Source organism: Bolinopsis microptera, chromosome 8 (genome assembly GCF_026151205.1).
Source record: "Bolinopsis microptera isolate Bmic1 chromosome 8, MBARI_Bmic_1.0, whole genome shotgun sequence".
NCBI classification, from domain to species: domain Eukaryota; kingdom Metazoa; phylum Ctenophora; class Tentaculata; order Lobata; family Bolinopsidae; genus Bolinopsis; species Bolinopsis microptera.
Genome location: NC_087079.1, coordinates 5239547 through 5263322, shown reverse-complemented (window position 1 = coordinate 5263322; position 23776 = coordinate 5239547). Strand labels below are relative to the sequence as shown.

At 40.6% G+C, this 23776-nt stretch overlaps 1 protein-coding gene across 4 annotated transcripts in view; it reads right to left on the bottom strand.

Moving 5' to 3' along the window:
- LOC134820250 (neurobeachin-like protein 1) overlaps positions 1 to 23776 on the bottom strand; it is a 162517-nt gene that overhangs the window by 97743 nt on the left and 40998 nt on the right. For 2 of the 4 annotated variants that reach the window (XM_063830476.1, XM_063830477.1), the window contains exons 8-22: positions 23519 to 23658; positions 23055 to 23137; positions 22123 to 22176; positions 17935 to 18075; positions 17441 to 17496; positions 15372 to 15412; positions 14786 to 14959; positions 14164 to 14258; positions 13811 to 13983; positions 13444 to 13557; positions 13113 to 13176; positions 12424 to 12525; positions 11355 to 11503; positions 11057 to 11186; positions 9479 to 9595 (exon numbers count right to left, since the gene is read on the bottom strand). In XM_063830476.1, the coding sequence (XP_063686546.1) occupies positions 9479 to 9595; positions 11057 to 11186; positions 11355 to 11503; positions 12424 to 12525; positions 13113 to 13176; positions 13444 to 13557; positions 13811 to 13983; positions 14164 to 14258; positions 14786 to 14959; positions 15372 to 15412; positions 17441 to 17496; positions 17935 to 18075; positions 22123 to 22176; positions 23055 to 23137; positions 23519 to 23658 (1633 nt within the window). The remainder of the gene's footprint in view (positions 1 to 9478; positions 9596 to 11056; positions 11187 to 11354; positions 11504 to 12423; positions 12526 to 13112; positions 13177 to 13443; positions 13558 to 13810; positions 13984 to 14163; positions 14259 to 14785; positions 14960 to 15371; positions 15413 to 17440; positions 17497 to 17934; positions 18076 to 22122; positions 22177 to 23054; positions 23138 to 23518; positions 23659 to 23776) is intronic. The other 2 variants (XM_063830478.1, XM_063830479.1) reach the window with 1 other exon arrangement.

Sequence of the window (23776 nt, the reverse complement as noted above, 5' to 3'; positions counted from 1 at the left end):
ACTGTTCATATTTATACTAAGATATCATCGTAATCATGCATAGTTAAAAGTGTCCAATGAGGTACAAACGTTTGAAAATATAGAAATTTGGTGCCGATAAGTTGCCGAAAAGTTGCCGATAAGGCTCACATCACCATGTGAGTGACTCACCGCCACACGCTCTTAAAAATGAGTTCAGCACAACAGTTTATCGACGATTAAATTGAATTACGTTTTGATGACTATGTTCATATATGACCGTACGCAGGAAGAAGATAATCTTATCTATCTTCAGATACTGTTCAATAAACTAATAGGGGCCTCTCACCCATTTAAATTGTAGGAATATCAACCGTTATTTGTTCATTATTTCCATCTTTGCACAATTTATAAACCCACGTACGAGCGGGAGTACCACGTCACGTATCTTTTCTTTAAATAACAAGTGCTAGCTCAGTACCGCCACAAAGTGCTAGCTCAGTACACCCACAAAGTGCTAGTCGATAATAATTGGATCAATTCTAGCTGTCTCCCTTAATTGCCTTCTTAACCCACATCTGATTATCACACGACTAAACCGCTCCTCTAATTTTCTAATACTCCCTGTTGCTCACAACAGTGGCGTCATTTTCACTCATTCGTCTGACCCCCCCGGGTCTAACTCTAATCGTACGCCATCTTCTTCTCCGACTGCCAGTCGGTGGCCCCATTGTACGCCCAGCACTTTCCCAACATTGGAAATAATATTCTTTCCTCGCATTGGCTGTGAACCGGCGTGAATGACGATCGCGATGATTAATCTTGTTAATCTAGTTTTTAAATTAGGTTATGTTGATGGAAAATTCAGTTTAACCACCGTAATGAAGGCTGTATTCCAAGTTTCGTTTCTGGGGAACTGGGATGAAATAGTCGAGTTTATATTCGTCCTACTTTAGTTCTTATAGTTCAGCTCAATGTAATTATAATTACTGTCCTATTGGTGCATTTACTAGAATTTATACTCAATCTCGTTTTGCCAGAAATTGCAAAAGGTATTCCTTTGATGTCGGCCACCCAAGTGTCCCTTGAACCATGAGAACACTTTTGTCAGTGGTTTGAGTACAAAAGCAGAAGCGTCACTTGGTCTGATCCCCTGACCGAGGCCGGCGCAGGTCCCACTTTCCTCTTCAAACTTCATCCTGTTAGATAGTTAGTAACACTGACACCTGAACTTCAGGTGTCCTGAAGGTCCTGAAGTTCCTCGGAAACGTTCTTGATGAATAGGGCATCCAGTGCTGACTAATTTTAGATATAATCCAAACTCCAACTTCCTTGATGTACCAGCTCCCAAACGTTTATTAGGCAATGAAATTCATACTTTTGGTAGGGGAGATATCGGGGTGTAACTGTAAAAGTTTCAAATAGTGAAGGGGACCCCCGATGCCTTGTTCAGGGCAACTTTAGTATAAGATAGGAGTCGGAATGTCTGTTTATAAAGCGGACAAGGCAGCATTCTTCAATACTTCGCGGTTTATTTTCTTCTAGGTCATCCGGGAAATTGAATTTTCAGCACCCTCTGGGAAATTTTTCTGACATCGGAGAAAATAATTTGTCGTTTGCTGGTAACTACAACAAGGCGATCAGTGATCACTCATTAACCTCACGTATTTTAACCTTTTCCTCCAAGTAGCTCCACACTTTGCGTGCAAGGGGGTTAAGTTTTAACCACAAAGTAATTTAGGAACACAATATCCATTCCACGCAAATAGTTTAGCTTATGATAGTTTTAATTTCTGTCTGAATCACACTTTGTGTCGTACAGGGCATGCCAAAGGGCTTCTCCTGACGTATTTTCCCTGCTGACGTCGGGGAAAATAATTTATCTTATATCCGTACGTCATAAGGAAGATCGTGGGAGCACTAAAAAATCTAAAATCTAAACTCTACGTTTTTGCCTTTTCGTGGTTCCACATTAGCCTTTTCGTAGCTCCATACATTCTTGCCCGGGAAGCTTCTTGCCGGACAACCGTGCTAAATCACTTAAGAGGTAGTTGGAGTACATCGAGTACTACTGCTACCACTAGGTCGAAACTAAGACCGATCTACGCTAGATAACCTCTTCCATATATCCCTGTCCCACATCAGGGTTCACAGTTCCTCTTTAGAGTTTGTCCCAAATTCCTTCAGGTGAAAATAGCTTTGTCTTGGTCGGCCATACCATGCAAAGGTTCAAATAACTATAGAGTATAAGTACTTTAAACCCAAACTCTAATCTCTACCCAACGTATTGTTGCCATTTTTAGCTCCTCCTTGTCCAGGAAGCTGTGCCAAATCACAAAGAGATGGCTGGGAGTTTGCCAATGCACACATCGCACGACCAGGAAGGACAGAAGTAGTCCAGAATAATTTGGGCGACTTTTGGCATCAATCCAAACAATGGTGATACGTCTCACTACCCTCTAACAGGAAACTTGTTTTCAATTTTTCAAGTGCCTTAGTTTATGTTCAGTAACTCATCCGAGTGTGCCGTAGGGCTCCGCATTGTTCAGACACAATGTTTTAAGAATAATATGAGAGTATTGTCCGCATTTCCGGACTATTGCTGAGGCCAAATGTACGAGGTAACACTAACACCTCGCTTCTTTAGAATAGCACGTACAGGTTTCTGTTATCTTATCGTATTGTCTTTTTCTTTGTTTTTAACGGGCAGCTTTTTTAATTTAAAGGTTTTCCATTTTTCCTCGTTTATTTCTGCCAGATAGTGCTCTTTCAGTTCAATTAAAGGCTTCAATTCTTCCTAGACCGTATTTGCATTAGCAAGAATGGTCAAAGGCGAAAGGAAGAGGGCTTTAATTTGCGGCTGCATACGGTAGGAAGGAGAGCACGAGGACTCCGTTCACATAAATAAGGAAATGTAAAGAAAATAAATTAAATCACGATCAGGATGTTCTTACAATTCCAGCATTTCACCAGCATTTCAGAAATTTTAGGTAGCGAGCTGATCAGCGAATTTAAACTAATTTTAAAATCACTAGGTTTATTGATCACGATATTGATAGGAGCCAGGTTTATGACGTGTATAACACGCATCGAAAATACAACCTGTTAAACTTAAAATAAGTTTAGTTTAAGTTTATTTTGATGACGAAATTATCGATCGAATTTTCAGAACGAATCTTGAGTGAATTCCAAATTGAAATCGCGATGCCGGGGATCATGTTTAAATTTCCTCTTACCGGGAACTTAATTTCTGTGAAGCGGATGAGATTATGCAGATCTTGGTCGCAGAAATTTTTATAAAATGGATTTTCTGCGTGATTTTGTTATTCAGATTTGTGGGAATGCTTCCAGAAATATCCGGCTTGGCACCCCCAACACATCCTGATCGGTCGGTCGTGATATAACTTGTATCAGTTATATAAAGAAAACATCTTTGTGCTTCGATCATTTATTTTGGTTCATTATTCAGTGCTCCAATTTTTTCCTGCGAGGTTTTTTATCCCATTTTTATCACAAAGTTTTATTTCAAATCCGGTCACTTGCTTACTAAATGTTTGCTTAAATCCCATTCTAATAACAATATAAGCTATAAAAACACTCATACAACGAAGCCTCCTTGACCTTAGTTCCTTGAAACTTAAAACTTAAATCATTTTCTCGGCCTCAATTCGAATCATTCGCCAGTGAAAATCTAGACTAAAGACCTGCAAAACTCTGCAAAGTAATGAGATGAATTGCTTATAATATCCCCAGTCCACCACAAATTTACCAGTGACCATTTATAGCCTCCTCTTGATGTATATATACAAAAGAATTAGGAAAGTATACCACGATGCTAGGAACTGACCCCCTGACTTCTCCAATAATACCAAGAGGGTGAGGCAGTGTTCACTATATGGCTTATTTAAAGTTAGAACGGTAGCCGATAGTGTCCCATATTCTAGCACCTTGCCTATATACGTCCACGGGGGAAGGTCCTGAACCTAAGTTTGTTCGACAATTCAAACCAAACCAACACTCAAGATATTAGATAGTTAAGAGCGAAACTGAAGCAGACCGAAAGGGACTGAGTTCCTGTTGCCCCCAACTCCCCCTCCCGCCCAAGTCAGAACAAGGCAGTAAGGTAGATACAATCTAGATAAATCTACTTGACAGTGCAGCGTGTCACTACCTAGAAAGTGCCGGAGCTAATGCTGACCCGCATGAAACCCCGTGCACCATCATCCATCATGATGTACATTGTATTCTCTCTCTCTCTCCAGCAGCTAGTATAACTCATTGGGGGTGTGGGCAAAACGTGTACTGCAACCGACTGCAAGCCCACACGTGAACTAACTCCCCACGTGCGTGAACTTGTAATTCCCACCCCCCGCATGACGTGTTATATTAAAGTCCCTTTAATTACTAATTAGCCGTCATAATGGTCTTAACTTGGCGGTAAGGAGCATTACGTTTAGCTATTAAGTAATTATCTGCTTCTGTTAGGTAGTTAATGTGTGTTGCTATTGTTTTATCGTAGTGATTACGTAATCGTGACTTTAGAGTGATGTTTGCGAGAGCTTTTGTTTCGGCATTGTTTATTTTTTGCGGTTTTAACTCCTTGTTGCACTTTACTGGTACTGATCGAATTAGGGTTCACATTTCCAAATCCAATTCTCGGAAATCCAATACATACTCATCAAGACAATTTATTAATCAGGTACGTAATTGATGCATAATTCGTTAATTCTCCAGTTCATTCATTCTACTCGCATTTTCTGCAGAGGTGAAACGCTGATTTTTGGACCCTCACAATCTGAAATTTATACTAGCCGGACCAGCTTACTTGCATTTACATACCGAAAATCTAATTCCTAGGTCATCTAATTTGATGAAAAATTCCTAAATTTCGATTAGTTTGGATTTAAAGCATAAAGTGACCCGGCCAACAAAGTTCCATTGTAATTCTGAAACTCAGCACAACATTTCTACCTGACCCGATATTTGTTTATGACCTGATTTTAGTTGCAGTAGAATTTTCTATAATTTATCATTCTATTAGTCTAGTTCTGTTCTCCATTGCTTGACATTTTACTAAATAGTAAAACTGTTAAAACCGAAATATATCTTAATATTTTCCAAATGTTACATTTAGACATCTTCCCGATGATCGACATACATTTTACTAACCCAACATTATCTTAGGAAGATGCTTAACATTCCTGTGATCGCACACTTTGCCGCGGCAACTTTCTTCGGAAATGTGGCCTTCAGTGCCATGGGCTTCGGCATGGCCATCTGCTACCTGTTCGTATACCAGATCGGTGCACTAGCAGGACTAACAGAGTGTTGCGCACTACCTGGACTAAAGTATGCGGTATTCATCCAGACCATAGGCATGACCGTCATCCAACCAATAGTCCTCTGGAACGTGAACCTCCGGAAGAACTTTAGATGGGATCTAATCCTGACCATGGTGCCAATGCAACTGGTTGGAGCTCCTCTCGGACAAATCCTACAAGCTTACACCCCTTCGGAAGTCCTAAAGATAATCGTAGGAGTTGTAACGATAGCGGTAGCTGCATGGCAGGCATTTAACTTATGGAGGGGTTGGAGGGCTGCTAAACAACAAAGCAAATATGAGATGGTAGAGGTTGGTCTGGAAGAAGGGACTAACGGAACTGCAAAGAGTGACGTGTTCTTCGTGGTAGGATCCCAGAAGGAGGACAGTGACTGGCTTCATGGGCTGATCAGCGACAGGAACCCACAGATAGCTTCTCCACCTGCAGCAGGTATCTTCCAACACTTCGCTCCCATCCTGGAGAGTTTCGGAGACCTTACTGCTGAGGAGAACTTCAGAACCCTGATAAACTCAGTGTGTGAGTTCATCGAAAGTAACCCGCTTCCATGGTTGGATTCGAGCAAAAACCCACTCTCCTTCGAGTCCAACTCCATCCTGAAGATGTGCGGAGAGAAGCGCACCCTAGCGGCTGTGTTTGAGGCTGTAATGGACACCTACACAGAGGCTCACAACTGCAACACCTGGCTTTGCAAATCGGAAACAACCGGTGAATACCACGAGGAACTAAAGAAACAGTTCGGAAGCAGAATCAAGTTCGTGTACCTTTACCGAGACCCCAGAGACGTGATCCAGAGCACCAGCAACGCCAACTCCCACGTCTACGTTGAAGCAGAGAACTGGGCTAAACTGCAGAGAACCGCAGCTGAACTTCCAGAGGGCAGTGTCTACAGGGTTAACTACGAGTCTGTGGTCGGAGACAAGGGTAAACAGATGGATCAACTGGATGAGTTCCTGTCTGGAGGGGCCCCCGAGAAAAAGACAAAGACCAAGCAGACAGAAGGATGGAAGGCTACCGGTAAACTAACTGACGAGGACGTTAAACTGATCGAATCTGCATGCTTCTCCGAGATGAAAGACCTGGGCTACAAAACAGTGAGCAAGAGTAAACCTAAAGTCAGCAAGAATCAGATAGAGGAATTCAGGACAACTCACGATGAAGGACTCCAGAAGACGAAACGACATTATGAGAGAAGATAACCCGAAGGAGTGGGACAGGAGTGAGAAGCAGAGGCTCGTCCTTGAAAAACACAACACTGACCTCGTTGTCATGCCCCTCACCAACGGAAACCATGCTGAACACGACGGATTACTGGAAAACGGCAAGATGGCAGGAAAGAAGGAGTCCACAGACAACAAGACCAAGATGAAGATGGTAATTAAGGATATAAGTCAGACCTTCTGGCCAATCAGGCCGAAGATAATCTGGATGTGTGTAGCTGGTCTATTCAGCGGGTTCCTCGCCGGACTCATTGGTGTGAGAAGTCCACCCCTTATAATATTCTTCTTCGTATACGAGTTTCCTCCAGTAGAGGTAAAAGCAAACGGAGCGGTCATCGCTGCAGTAAACACATGCGTCAGAATTATCACTTATCTGGCTAACCCACCCCCAGAGGAGTACGGTAGTACCACTTGGTTTGTCATGGAGGACATCTGGCTGTACCTTGTGTGTGCAGTGGTGGCTATAATGGCCTCCCCTATTGGTCTTTACTTCACCCGATACCTTAATAAGAGCGGCTACAAAGTCGGCCTCACCCTCCTTCTCATCGTGAATGGTGTTACCATGGTCTCCACGGCTGTGTTGGATATGGCTGGCTCCGGATCCTCCGCATAACCTCCCAGATAAACTCTCGAACAGTAGATGATGTGTAACCATGGTTACCGTCATCAATAGTTAAAGTATTTTAACGCTACGAGAACTGCAGTAACAGCAGTAAAAGTATTTTTACGTTATTGTAGATACCCACAAGATCTGGATTCTGGGTGGGCAGGTGAACTGTATTTGCTTTGTCACGTGATGGTGATCATGGCTTTTGATTGGTCACAAGCTGGCTTGTCGATCACTGTCACTTGTCAGAACAAATCATGGTTCACCTCCCCAGGTTCAGATCTCTAGTTCAGCTTTATGCATGTTTTACATGATATTATATATCAAGTGAAAGAACAGTTTAAGTTTTAGTTCTACAGCATTTGATATCGATGTGATGACTTGAATTGTACTTAATAAAACTAGCGGTTGTCCGTTTAAATCACGTTGTTCAGATATAATTGCAGTTTCGATCTTTAGATGCAGCATGCTTTTAATCTTGAGGTCTCTCCTAAAGTTGATGAACGAGTGTTATTAACTTAACTTTAATAATTTATTTTAAACCCTCAGATTAGAAAAGTTAGTTAATAAACTCTTTCCAATCTATTGCTGTGTTGAACTTACATGTTTTTAATTTCAGTTCACCGAAACGACGGTACATTATAATTGTTTTATACTGTATTTTAATTTTAATAAGTTTTTACAGTTTATCAGCGATTTTTCATTTAGTGTACGTAAAATCTTCATAAAGTAAAAGCATCCAATGAGTAAATAACAAACCATGCCTTGAAAAGTTGAAAGAAGTTTAGTGTGCAGACAACATATAATTTTGTGCAGATAGGATTCATATTAGTTTGGTCACAAAATATATGACCAAAAACATGTGTAGTTGGAATTGTTCTTGGAGAAGCAAAAAGGTTAAGGTTTTTTCTACCTGACAAACTCCTCTTCCATTAAAACAAGCCATCATATGGCCACGTTAGGATCAGATTTATAAAATTCAAGGTGGCTCCAAGGCAGTACCATACGGTGAACACGTGATCCGTCTAAAAGGAAAAAGAAATATTTAAATTCATGAATATGACGTAAAAGGTAGTTGAACTGGGCCACCATAAAATTGAACGTTTTAATCAAGTGTAAAGGAGCCGATCTAAAAAATTATTCAACAATTAAGCAAGAAATTATGATCAAAAAATTTACCGCCATAGAGAACCAAGAAAAAATAAAATTGGTTATCAGTTAGACTGGGCGGTTGTTGACCGGCTCTCAGTCGGGGGCCTAATTTTGCGATAATTAGACCCCAACTTTGTCTAGTTTCATCCCAAATCTCTGTATTTTCATCCGACTTTCCTTCTGCTTCACAAATAATACCCCAGTATGTGCGACGCGAATTGGGGCCCATGACCTACTTAACTTCCCATAACCTACCTAACTGTTTACTGTTGATATATAACGTTCACTGTTCATTATGTACGAGGTTTTTACGAAGCGCTGTTCATCAAGACAATTTAATAATAACAGTTGTTTTATAATATCACGTCCTCAGGACACACGTGCAATAATGAGCGCGCATTGTTCACCACATGTCGTGATAACATTGTACTCCATATCAACAACTCCGATCCGGTCGTTAACTAGTCCGCTTCCGGTTATCTCGGCAGTAATCAAATCTTAAAACCTGGCCTCGATCTGACTATGTTAGTATAATACAATTTAAATTACAAGCTTTATCTCCACATCATTATTTTACAATTATCTCCGGGGCTTCTCAAGAAATCAACCGTTATTTAGGGCCCTATTTAGTGGCTCTTATCACCAATTCGAATCTGATATTGATGAGTGAAGACATGACTCATATCAAGTACGGCTCCACATGCAGCATTCACCCCTTTCGCATGCACCCCCTTCAACGACCCATTAATCAATATGATGGGCCCGGCGCTGTATGACAATGTTTTACCCCTTGATAAGATGAACTTAAGTCCGGCAGTTAGGCGGGGGCCTACCTTCCACTTTCGTAGAAAATTAAAAAACCCTTCCTCTGACAAATGGAATATATAAGACGATTTACACGTGTATTTTGAAAGCTCCTGCTAAAACAAACTTTTCGTATATCTTATATTATATGTTTTCAAACAAATCCCCCTCCAGGAATATATTTAAAGTGGGTTAGAATCAGAACATGTCGGAAATTATTCTATTATAGCTATTATAATATTATCCCAATAACATTACTAAGCTATATATTTATAAATATACTACATGTATATTTATTATTTACATGTAGTTTATTTATAAATATATATATATAATAATATATTAATAATTATCATATATCGATATAATTGTTTAAAATATCCCTGTGGTAGTTTTACCTGATTACAGTTAATGGAAGCTAGTTGGAGTTTGTTGGTAAGTTTCTTGTCTATCCTGACACACACTTCACCCATTCCCAGGAGGGGAGACCCGCGGTGGGAGATGCCCAGAAAGTGCTGAAAAGTTGGGTTTAACTTGAAATAAGTTGAATGAAATTTAGATAAAAGTATAATCATTTCCCATTGAAATTATGCATCATGCAAAAATAAAGGAGCTAATAATTAAGGGGTAGAATTGGTTTTAGAGTCTCCCAAAGTTAATCCTCAAGAAGTACAGTACAACTCCGTGTACAATGTACATTGTACAATGTACACGGAGTACACTGTACAACACTTCTCTTATCTTCTGAACAGTGTAAAGATGTAGAATACACGATTATCATCCTGATTACAAGGATACAATCATAGAGGCTGCTGTATGTGAATCGGGGATGATTTGGATCGTTACATTGCATTGGATGAAGTGAAATGTGAAGCAGCATGATTTTTAACCGTCCTAATACCGATAATATTAATAAAGCTGTCGATAATTTCATAAACCCTTGAAAGTTTATGAGCATCTATAGTAGAACAATCCACTCAACAGATAAAGCATCGAGCTCCAATAAGATAAAGAATTAAGGACTTGGTGAGAAGAAACATGGCTGTAAGAAGTACATAATTTGGGCACCCTGTGGCACTGGTTACCATGACAACTTACCAAGCGTAGTTTCCTAAAGATGTAGGGATGCTCCTAAAATCTACATTGAAAAGGGGCGTGATAAGAATTACTGAGTCCGATATGTTGGGCATGATCATGGTTAAATGAATAACGGTTTTCATGGAGAGGTGACGCATATTTTCTCCCATAAAAACGTAGAGGGCACACAGTTAAACAAATATTATGCCTTTACTGATCTCATTGAGTGCTTAAATTGATTTCATCGAAGTTTTTTTCTGGAGTCGATTCCAAAAAATAAACTCGATAAAATCAGTTTAAATCAACATGCAACTCCAGAACTATGCGTAATTCGGATTAATCTGACTACTAAACGAAAAGTCTCGCTTATTGTAGCGTCAATATGGGTCACCTCCCCGCTGATTACCGAGATCCATAGGTCACGTGAGATGATGCCCATATAAGGGCATCACGTGAGATGATGCCCATATAAGGGCATCACGTGAGGGCTGGCAGAGAAAGTGGGATCAGTACGAGGTTGTACCGGGAATTTGGTGGGTACTGGCGGGGGGCTACGGTGAGAAATACCAAGGAAATGCTGAAATTATATTATACATATGGTAGAACTATACACTAGTTATAGTAGTATTGTTGGAGTCTTTATTTGTTTATAATATGTATAAATATGTGTTAGTGAGAATGGTATTACCATATGACATATCAATGGGGTTTCTCATAGTTGCATGGTTCTAATAATAACTGATTCAGCCGAAATTTGTAATTTTGTTGGAATCGGCTTTCGGAGTCGTCCTACTATTATAGTAAAACCCACCAAGCACCAAGCCAGGGTTCACATCTGAAACTGATTCCAATCAAACGATTCTAAGAACTCAGAAACTGGTTCAGAATCTCTTGCTTACCCATTTGTTGTCTAGAAAGTTGTGATCAACAGAAGTTGTTGTGAATTCTTTTCGGTTACAAACTGCTATGTGTAGTGTTCCGTCCGGTCGGAAGAATCCTTCGAACCCGTAGCCGTTAGCATTGTAAAAACTGAAAACACATGTCTTAATAAAGTTATTTGTGTCATGAAAACAATATATTTTCAATCATGAAATAACCTTAATTATAATATTTCCAATATGTACAAAATGTATTTCGAAAATGCCCAAACTTTCGTCAAAGTTTCTTAATCTGATACATGTACACCAGTTCTCTAACCTGTATAAGGTATATCTCTCTTCACAGAGGGTTGTGTCGGGGGACATGGGACGACGTCCGGCACTCTTCAGGTCTAGTTTAAACCAGCACACAAACGTGTAACAATTCTTACCGTGCGGCCACACTTTTATCTCTGGAACAGTTATACCCTGCAGAAAAGCAGTGTTTATATGATAACTACCCTGGTTACCGTGACAATTAGATTGGTTACCATGACAACTACACTAGTTACCATGACAACTACACTGGTTTAGTGGTGCAACGTTGCCTGTTGGCGCCCCCCCCCCCTGCTGAAAAAGCGTCCCCTGTTGGCAACGTCTATGCAACGTCTATGCAACGTCCCTGCACAGTACCATATGAACACCGGCTACTAGCCGGCTACTAGCCGGCTAGTAGCCACTTTTGTAATAACAGCTCCTCAACTTCACATTAACAACCGGCTACTAGCCGGCACTTGAAAAGCGGTCACTAGCCGGCTACTAACCGGCTACTAACCGGCTAGTAACCACCAAGTGGCTACTAACCGGCTACTAACCGGTCACTAGCCGGCTCTAAAGCAGACCTATTAGTAGCCGGTTCTAAACCGGCTACTAGCCGGCTAGTGACCGCTTAGTAGCCGGTTAGTAGCCACTTTGTGGTCACTAGCCGGCTAGTAGCCGGTTAGTAGCCGGCTAGTGACCACTTTTCAAGTGCCGGTTAGTAGCCGGTTGGTAATGTGAAGTTGAGGAGCTGTTATTACAAAAGTGGCTACTAGCCGGCTAGTAGCCGGCTAGTAGCCGGTGTTCATATGGTACTGTGCAGGGACGTTGCATAGACGTTGCATAGACGTTGCATAGACGTTGCATAGACTGACCGTGCAGGGAGTGTGCATAGAGTGTTCATTGTGCAGGGACGTTGCATAGACGTTGCATAGACGGTTCTTTTGTTGTTGCATGGACGTTGCATAGACGTTGCATAGACTGTCCGGAGCTAAACGACCAAGTTGCCTCTCTAAAATAGTTAGTAAATCTCACCGGGCACTCCTTTTGATCGGGCGAGTCTCCCAGTCCAGTGTGGTAACAATACTTACGGCAGTTTGGTGCTGTAGATCGAAGAAGTGGTTAGGACCCTCAGCCCCTTTTCCTTTCGCCATCCTTTCAAGAGAAACTTGTAACCTTTCCGTGAAATTCGGCTGAAATTAACAATACTCCCGTCATGATCAAATTTTAAGTAAGTAAGTGTTCTGTGTAAATTTCTATTGATCCCGTTTGATGCGACAAGGAAAAGGCTCTTATGATCAGGAAAGGAATTATTCAACGTTTCAATGTGACAACATCGTATTCATGATCTCAATAAATGTATTTAATTGTAGTTGTGAAAATGGTTTTTTTTAAAGAAGTTTTTAAACTATTTTCACAACTACAATTAAATACATTTATTGAGATCATGAATACGATGTTGTCACATTGAAACGTTGAATAATTCCTTTCCTGATAAGAGCCTTTTTCTTGTCGCATCAAACGGGATCAATAGAAATTTACCCAAGAGAACATTTCAACTATGCGACTTATAAATAATATTCCAATCCGGATTTTACATGTTCTGTGTACCTCGGTCGTTTCTTACACTGCCGTAATTAATGATGAAATGACCGGACCTCTTTATTAGGCTTATTAGTTCGGAAAATAGAGGCTGGAAAAATGTAGTCATGTGAAGTGTTTCAATTCGGAAATAAAGGCTAGAAAAATGTAAGATACGTTTTAAATATTTAATACTCACAATCTGATAATCTACTTGAAATAGGAGGATGAATTGTCGGACCTCGATCGCAGATATAGAATACCTGCAAAGTACCAATTGTGGGGAGGGAAATTATTTTCCATATGGCTATTCTCATGGTAGAGCGACAAAAGCTGGGTGAAACTTCAGATAACAAACATGCGAACATTAGATGGTTGCCAGACCATTATAGTATAGCAGTTCAAATATACACACAAGATAATAGTGAATATAAAGATATAATAACTGACAACAAGAGAAACATGTACATTGTACATTGTACATTGTACAAATGACACGTCTCTTTAAAAGAGACACAAATGTGACGTACCCTCCTATTTTCTCCACTATAGCCAGGAGCTGCTCGACAAGATGTGAGGTGAGGGGTCGTGTGGGGGAGGACAGGAAACTTGTTATAACTGTTATTATCCCGCCACTGCTGCACCTGTAACCATCTCAGTGTTAAATCATGCTTAGTTCTTTAGTACTTGTATTGAAATAATATTGAAACAATTGCAGAAATTCCACTTTCTGCGCGATCTTCTCACGGTTTTTCACATTATTTATTCTAGGACATTCTTCCTAGCCTAAAGCTGAACACGTCGTGTGGCGTTTTTCATTACCAGTTATCCAAATGGGATCCAAATTATCAGTTTCACGGATAGAATACAGATATAACCATATTGTTAGGTTCTTACCTCATGACTGATAGCATGTTGGCAGTGATTATATCCAGGATCTTATCTAGAAGATATGATAAGAACTCGTTCTCAGAATCCCCAGGCATGGTGAAGGACCACTTGAGAAACACTTTTAGCAGCTCCAAGTTCTGGATTACAATAAACTCTGCTTTATGTTGTCCTTCCACGACCTAGTCAGGGGGTTGTAGGTGAGACTAAAATTTCAATATAAATACTTTAAGTAAGACACATACTCCTTGCTTTCGTTCAATAGTTCAGAGCAGAGTGGATATAACCTAAGATATTTAAGAAATGTCAGAGTTGTGCTTGGATTGGAAAACACAGATTTCAGGACGATTATCAATGCTCACCATGTCAAGGATAGCTTGTATGATCTTGAGAGAGGGGGATGTTATATTATCCAGCATTTTTAAATACCCTATGTGGGCTTCGAACTCCTCTTTGGCTGGAAATAGAAAGTATTAAGTGAGAAACAGGCCATACATTTTTAAACACGCTGATACATGTGTATAGTACGTTAATATCACCCAACTATCATACTATTAAATCATGGTAGAATTAAAGTCTTGCAATCTAAAAAAGCAAATTTTCTGATTATTTTTCTCATCTCTCTGTCTCTATGTCGATGTGTAGAAGGATGACACAGTATTTGCAAACGCTTAAGGAACGTTGTCTAAACCCAATCCAAGCTCATGTAATCGTTAAACATAGGTATGTTTAACTTTAAATATAACTTCCAATGAAGGGTTAAACGAGCTAAACAAGATGTTCAGGAATTCAGTTAAACAAATTTGAGCAAAATTCAATAATTTCAAAGAATGCTGCAAACATTCGAGCACGATTTATGTCATTGCTACATAATATTATTATCTCCTATCAAGTTACTAATTACAAGATTAACTGTTTTTTCATCATTACATAGCTTCACACCAGAGCAAACAGAATCAATACCCAGCCTGATTTATAACTCACATGAGGATGATTTTCTCATCAGTGAAGAGTAGGCTCTGATACAACTGATAATAACAGCTTCTCGAGCGTTGCACTCGCTCAAAACTCTGAACAACTTATCGAACACGAACACTCCGAGGAAAGACGACTGGAGAGACGGTCGGTCCTTCACTCTCAGAATCCGGGGGATTAGTTCTGAAATGTTGGGGGTTTATTAGTTAACGAAAGATCAGATTATGGGATTGTTTTTACTTGCTTTCTCGATCCATTTCATTTGCAATCTTAAATTCTATATTTCATGGGAATATCATGACGTTCGCGCGATAAACATAAAATAATTTGACTCGCGCGTTCCAATTTAAAATTAAGTAGACCCTTTGACCACCAAAATGCAGAGCATTGCCGCAGTGAATGTCTGGGTATTGTCTGTATAACTGATTACGCAGTGGTCACTTCATAAAATCTACTCAAAATACACGACCATATACACGGTGTTCGTAATATTTACAAGGTTAATCAGTACAAACACAATCTTGAGTCCAGTGACAGAAATGAGAAAAACTCAAATTTATAATCGGACAGTGGATATGATCGGAATGTCACTTACCGATGTACAGGGAAAGCATTTCATACTCCTCATCCTTGGCTCTGAAACAAAGCAATATTTAGGCAACTCACTACATCCCTTCAGTTGGTATCTGTTACACATGATGTGCTGTTACACATGATGTGCTGTTACACATGATGTGCTGTTACACATGATGTGCTGTTACACATGATATGTTGTTACACATGATGTGCTGTTACACATGATGTGCTGTTACACATTGCATGTGCTGTTACACATGTGCTGTTACACACGATGTGCTGTTACACATGATGTGCTGTTACACATGATGTCCTGTTACACATGTCCTGTTACACATGTCCTGTTACACATGATGTGCTGTTACACATGATGTCCTGTTACACATGTGCTTATACAATGGTTTATCAGGTATACATGGTACAGTTTCCACCCAACATTTCAAATTGACACGCCAGTACGCCTTGTCGAGTACTGCTTCCGTACTATCATCAGCACTGTTATGAAGTAACAGAGTAACAATTATAGACACTGTGTTTTACCAATTATCAGATATATTCTAATGAGGAAGTTTGTATCCTTCCCTTTGAAGTATTCCAAATTACGACACATATACGAAACCACTTGCTCGGCGATAAAGATAACAGGATGGTATTTACAGATATTAGAGCAGCATTGGATTTCACTAAAGTATTTTTAACATCAATATGATGCGGTGTCTACGTAATATAATAACTGTAAATACAGGGTTCAAAACAGCTTCTGTCATTAATCATGTTTCAAGGCTTATCCAAGGTATTATGTATAATTTACTACATATTTAAGCGAACAAGGAAATCACACGTTAAATATTAGTTTTAAACTTGGTCACGTGACCTAGAAATGGTCACATCTGGTGTCAACTTATTCTCATTATGCGAATATACGAGTACACACTACACAGAGTACATCACCAGATATTATTACCATATATGGGCATCACGTGTTACCATATATGGGCATCACGTGATCGATATAAAGACAACGATAAAGCTTAATCCCGGTGATTCAGTGGTCTCTGCGTATTGTACAAAGTACTCAAAGTACTCAAAGTAAGTATGTACGCTTAAATATTTGGTATGTAAATGTATGGCTCCTCCTTTTACCTCCTCTTACCTGCCATGTGGTATTGGTTACGGAAAGGTTATTACAAGGTGAGGCAATTGTTAATAATTATTGTGAGGTAAGGAGTAATACAATGTACTTCAGTTATTCATGTAATTATTTTACATAATATACTGAAGTATTTCATATAAGTATTTTATTTAACATACTGAAGTATTTCATATAAGTATTTTATTTAATATACTGAAGTATTTCATATAATTATTTTATTTAATATACTGTGAGAAGTATTTTATAGAATTATTTTATACACTGAGGTCAAAGAAATGGTCCACATTGTTCTGTGCCGAAGTTCCAATGTGTGTCGTATACAATAACAGCACTGAACTGCATCTTTATTCTTGTGTCAAACAGTAGGCCCGTGGCAATATCTGAGAGCACTTTGTGATTGGTGTGATTCCGGGCTTTCTATTGGACGGTTAAACTCTCTTAAACTTAATAGTAGAATTCAGTAAATAAAGACAAGTAACAACTGAGTAGTCGATGTGGTTATGACATATTAGGCGAGGGGATATGGCAACAATACAATAGTATTCCGGAAGGAAACCGAGGTACGTTTAGTATTGAATCTGTTATATCAAATACCTAACATGTATATCAAATACCTAACGTGACAGTTTATATATTGTTGCTTCTACGGAGCAGTTTCTGTGCCTCATTGTATCTGTCAATGTTGTGCTGGATAACTTTAAATGTTGATGAGAATATTATATTTGGATGCAATTGTGATCCCTTGCTAATTTTGGATATCAAGTTTTGTTTCGATTCATCTGATCATTGCAAACAGATTTGGTCAAAAAAACAAAACCCCTGCCAATCTTCATGATATCTCCAAACATCCTTATTCTGTAAACAGATCCCTAGTATATTTGTTAATAAAGCGGGCATCTGCTTAAAATCATTCAACTGTTTGCTAATTTACTTACTTGAGAGAAATTTCCTGAAGGTAAATGCTCAGCAGGGATCTGACGTCAATTTGTCTCTGAAACAATAAAGAACATCATTATTTGTGAATATTAACTCGAATGATCGTGTGAATTTACACTATTATTAAATGATAAATATAATAATCACGTGCGTTACCGATTACCATTATAATCGACATATTCATTATTACATAATATGTTAGCTGCGCTCCAAATCAGAACTAATATCAAGTAACACAAAATACAACGAACGAACGAACGAACGAACGAACGAACGAACGAACGAACGAACGAACGAACGAACGAACGAACGAACGAACGAACGAACGAACGAACGAACGAACGAACGAACGAACGAACGAACGAACGAACGAACGAACGAACGAACGAACGAACGAACGAACGAACGAACGAACGAACGAACGAACGAACGAACGAACGAACGAACGAACGAACGAACGAACGAACGAACGAACGAACGAAGGATGTCCTACCTTATCAGGTCTGGAGTTGTGGGTCTGCTGAATGTAGATAAGAACACACTGTATAACTAGGTCTCTGTGTTCAGGGCACGTGTTTATCAGGGAGAGTAAGGCTGTGAACGTACTGTCGTTTATAATACCACACGCTGTTTCCTGGGTTATTATAATATTATAATATTAGAGACAGGTTAAATTTGGGGTGGGTTTTACCAGAAAATTAGAAATTTATGAGAAAAATAACCAGTTCATCAGTTATATAATTCAGTTCAATTAATATTCCCAATATCATACCTCTCAGGAGCTAAGACAGGTATTGACAATGAGTCATAATTAATTAGTCATAATTAATTAGTCATAATTAATAATCACGTGACCTGAAAATCTGTAGTTAATCAGAGGACACATAAAACCTGTGCTTATTTGATATAATTACATCCCGGTTAACATTGATATCAAATGTACGAGATATAAGATGATATTTCTAGACAAAGACGGGTCAGAACTCAGATCAATGAAAAATGAGGAGGCTGATCATTTCAATGATAGATATAACAGTGAAGAGCAGCTGACCAGGCTAATAGGACTAATAAAGCTAATTAGGTTCAATTTAAGAGATACCGTAACATTAATTGAATCTCTGCTAAGTGTTTTAATACAAGTGGATCTCCTCTTTGAACGATCCTATTCTTTAAAGATCACATTACTAAGAACAAGGGATCAGGTCACTAAGACCGGGGGATCAAATCTCGGAATCAAAGTTAAATCTAATCTTCACCAACAAGAGATCAGACATACTAAAATACTATAATATTTCAGAGAATCAGGTGTTAACACCACTAATAGCAGTATATTAAACCTTAGTTCCCAAAGATTTATGTGCCAAAACTTTCGGCAGGATATTCATTTTTTACTTTTTTTAGACGAGGTAATTTTGAAAGAGAGGGCCACCTAAATTTATTGTCGCTCAAATGTTTGAGAACTAAGGTAATATGACGTGTAATAATTAATCAGGTGTTTATCAGTATAACGGTGCTACCACGGGGAGGAAGAGTGGGGGGGAGTTATAGTGGGGGGGGGGGAGGGGGAGAACTAATGTAATATGACGTGTAATCATTAATCAGGTGTTTATCAGTATAACGGTGCTACCACGGGGAGGGGGAGTGGGGGGGGGGGGGTTATAGTGGGGAGGAGGGGGAGAACTAAGGTAATATGACGTGTAGTAGAATCATGTGTTTATCAGTATAACGGTGCTACCACGGGGAGGGGGAGTGGGGGGGGTTATAGTGGGGGGGAGGGGGAGAACTAATGTAATATGACGTGTAATCATTAATCAGGTGTTTATCAGTATAACGGTGCTACCACGGGGAGGGGGAGTGGGGGGAGTTATAGTGGGGGGGGGGGGGGGAGAACTAAGGTTACAATATGACGTGTAATCATTAATCAGGTGTTTATCAGTATAACGGTGCTACCACGGGGAGGGGGAGTGGGGGGGGTTATAGTGGGGGGGGGGGGAGAACTAAGGTAATATGACGTGTAATAATTAATCAGGTGTTTATCAGTATAACGGTGCTACCACGAGAAGGGGGAGTGGGGGGGTTATAGTGGGGGGAGGGGGAGAACTAAGGTAATATGACGTGTAATAATTAATCATGTGTTTATCAGTATAACGGTGCTACCACGAGGAGGGGGAGTGGGGGGGGAGTTATAGTGGGGGGGGGGGAGGGGGAGAACTAATGTAATATGACGTGTAATCATTAATCAGGTGTTTATCAGTATAACGGTGCTACCACGGGGAGGGGGAGTGGGGGGGGAGGAGGGGGAGAACTAATGTAATATGACGTGTGATCATTAATCAGGTGTTTATCAGTATAACGGTGCTACCACGGGGAGGGGGAGTGGGGGGGGAGGGGGAGAACTAAGGTAATATGACGTGTAATAATTAATCAGGTGTTTATCAGTATAACGGTGCTACCACGGGGAGGGGGAGTGGGGGGGGGGGGGGGGGGGGAGAACTAAGGTAATATGACGTGTAATAATTAATCAGGTGTTTATCAGTATAACGGTGCTACCACGGGGAGGGGGAGTGGGGGGGGGAGTTATAGTGGGGGGGAGGGGGAGAACTAAGGTAATATGACGTGTAATAATTAATCAGGTGTTTATCAGTATAACGGTGCTACCACGGGGAGGGGGAGTGGGGGGGGGGAGGAGGGGGAGAACTAATGTAATATGACGTGTAATAATTAATCATGTGTTTATCAGTATAACGGTGCTACCAAGGGGAGGGGGAGTGGGGGGGAGGAGGGGGAGAACTAATGTAATATGACGTGTAATCATTAATCAGGTGTTTATCAGTATAACGGTGCTACCACGGGGAGGGGGAGTGGGGGGGGGGGGGAGGGGGAGAACTAAGGTAATATGACGTGTAATAATTAATCAGGTGTTTATCAGTATAACGGTGCTACCACGGGGAGGGGGAGTGGGGGGAGGAGGGGGAGAACTAATGTAATATGACGTGTAATAATTAATCATGTGTTTATCAGTATAACGGTGCTACCACGGGGAGGGGGAGTGGGGGGGGAGTTATAGTGGGGGGGAGGGGGAGAACTAAGGTAATATGACGTGTAATAATTAATCAGGTGTTTATCAGTATAACGGTGCTACCACGGGGAGGGGGAGTGGGGGGGAGTTATAGTGGGGGGGAGGGGGAGAACTAAGGTAATATGACGTGTAATAATTAATCAGGTGTTTATCAGTATAACGGTGCTACCACGGGGAGGGGGAGTGGGGGGGGAGGGGAGAACTAAGGTAATATGACGTGTAATAATTAATCAGGTGTTTATCAGTATAACGGTGCTACCACGAGGAGGGGGAGTGAGGGGGGGGGGGAGAACTAAGGTAATATATGACGTGTAATCATTAATCAGGTGTTTATCAGTATAACGGTGCTACCACGGGGAGGGGGAGTGGGGGGGAGTTATAGTGGGGGGGGAGGGGGAGAACTAAGGTAATATGACGTGTAATAATTAATCAGGTGTTTATCAGTATAACTGTGCTACCACGGGGAGGGGGAGTGGGGGGAGTTATAGTGGGGGGGAGGGGGAGAACTAAGGTAATATGACGTGTAATAATTAATCAGGTGTTTATCAGTATAACGGTGCTACCACGAGGAGGGGGAGTGGGGGGGGGGGGGGAGAACTAAGGTAATATATGACGTGTAATCATTAATCAGGTGTTTATCAGTATAACGGTGCTACCACGGGGAGGGGGAGTGGGGGGGAGTTATAGTGGGGGGGGGGAGGGGGAGAACTAAGGTAATATATGACGTGTAATCATTAATCATGTGTTTATCAGTATAACGGTGCTACCACGGGGAGGGGGAGTGGGGGGGGGAGAACTAAGGTAATATGACGTGTAATAATTAATCAGGTGTTTATCAGTATAACGGTGCTACCACGGGGAGGGGGAGTGGGGGGAGTTATAGTGGGGGGGGGGAGGGGGAGAACTAAGGTAATATGACGTGTAATCATTAATCAGGTGTTTATCAGTATAACGGTGCTACCACGGGGAGGGGGAGTGGGGGGGAGTTATAGTGGGGGGAGGGGGAGAACTAAGGTAATATGACGTGTAATCATTAATCAGGTGTTTATCAGTATAACGGTGCTACCACGGGGAGGGGGAGTGGGGGGAGTTATAGTGGGGGGGGGAGAACTAAGGTAATATGACGTGTAATCATTAATCAGGTGTTTATCAGTATAACGGTGCTACCACGGGGAGGGGGAGTGGGGGGAGTTATAGTGGGGGGGGGGGAGAACTAAGGTAATATGACGTGTAATCATTAATCAGGTGTTTATCAGTATAACGGTGCTACCACGGGGAGGGGGAGTGGGGGGGGTTATAGTGGGGGGGGGGAGAACTAAGGTAATATGACGTGTAATCATTAATCAGGTGTTTATCAGTATAACGGTGCTACCACGGGGAGGGGGAGTGGGGGGGAGTTATAGTGGGGGGGGGGAGGGGGAGAACTAAGGTAATATGACGTGTAATCATTAATCAGGTGTTTATCAGTATAACGGTGCTACCACGGGGAGGGGGAGTGGGGGGAGTTATAGTGGGGGGGGGGAGAACTAAGGTAATATGACGTGTAATCATTAATCAGGTGTTTATCAGTATAACGGTGCTACCACGGACTAAGACCCTCACCGACACCAGACAGGACATGTTGTAGCACACTTCAGTCAGAATCACGTGAGGAGACTGCAGGTTAACGGGATGAAATCACACAATAAAGAGTGCGATGAAATCACACAGAAAACCGGAAAACGGTATAATAAAATCACACAATGAAACGGTGTGATAAAATCACACAATGAAACGGTGTGATAAAATCACACAATGAAACGGTGTGATAAAATCACACAATGAAACGGTGCGATAAAATCACACAATGAAACGGTGTGACAAAATCACACAATAAACAGTGCGATAAAATCACAGAGAAAAAGGTGTGATAAAATCACAGAGAAAACGGTGTGATGAAGTCACAGAGAAAACGGTGTGATGAAATCACAGAGAAAACGGTGTGATGAATCACAGAGAAAACGGTGTGATAAAATCACACAGAAAACGGTGTGATAAAATCGCACAGAAAACGGTGTGATAAAATCGCACAGAAAACGGTGTGATAAAATCACATAATAAAAAAGAACGTTAGAACTATTGTGATGCCTTCTATTCATTGGGTTCCAAATTGAAATCTTACAGTTTGAAATAAAGTGGTTGGACACAAATCTGGGAAAAGGGCTGACATAAATAAACAAGAAAAACTGGGTCACAATATTGAATATAGCCGGTTTGCCTTTAACCAAATTTTCAAGGTTTCGAATTTTTATAAATTTATAAAGTACTGTATGTAGAATTACAGTGAATAAATTATAGAAAGTGAAAATATAGAAAGTTCAGGAAATCGAAAAGAAATTCCATACCAACGAAACATTTAATTTAAATAAATTGAAAAACGATCGTCATTGAATAAGACTAGATGTCGTCACAAAGTAGACTGTCGTCACAAAGTAGACTGTCATCACAAAGTAGACTGTCGTCACTGTCGTCAAAATCATAAATTCCTTGCTTACCTCTCCTCCACAAAGGAATGTTCCTAACAAATCCAAAGCTAAGAGCTTGTGCTTAACTTTACACTCTTTACTGTTGAAGATACCTGTAAGTCAGAAAAGTATGAGGAATAATGCATTTCCTATTATGACGTCCTACCAGATCATGAGAGACCTTTACCTCTTTACCGATCGTTAAAATTCGACATCTAGTGCTAGATGTTGTCCACAAAAAGTCCAAAATTCTCTTCAAATAGTGAGTATTCTGGCGACAGTGTCGCGTAGTTAGCGTTATCTGACGCTAGATAGCGTTATCTAGTGTCATCTATCGTCATAGCATAATCTAGCGCTAGATGACGAATTTCAACTATCGGTAAAGGTCTATCATGAGGTCACAACTGATATTGAGATAACAGCATTCCTTTATCATAATTGGTAGCTAGAACTACATAACTCCACTAATATAATTAAAACATATATAATGTTACCATTAATGGCAATCCTAAAGTTGCCTCTAGCAGTGGTGTTGAGAACGCTGTGAGCGCTGAGGTTAGACACTACTACAGGAGCTTGTATACTGGCGGGGTCGTCTAGTGCTAGTGCGTCTAGCAGGGTCTCTTCTTTACAGCTGTAAAGTGGGGTCGTTATAGTGATAGGGGGGGGGTTAAAGCCAGCGGTGGTGTTTCGGAATCATCATTTTAAAGATCTTAAACAGACAGTCTCTACTTGCCCAACATTAACATTTA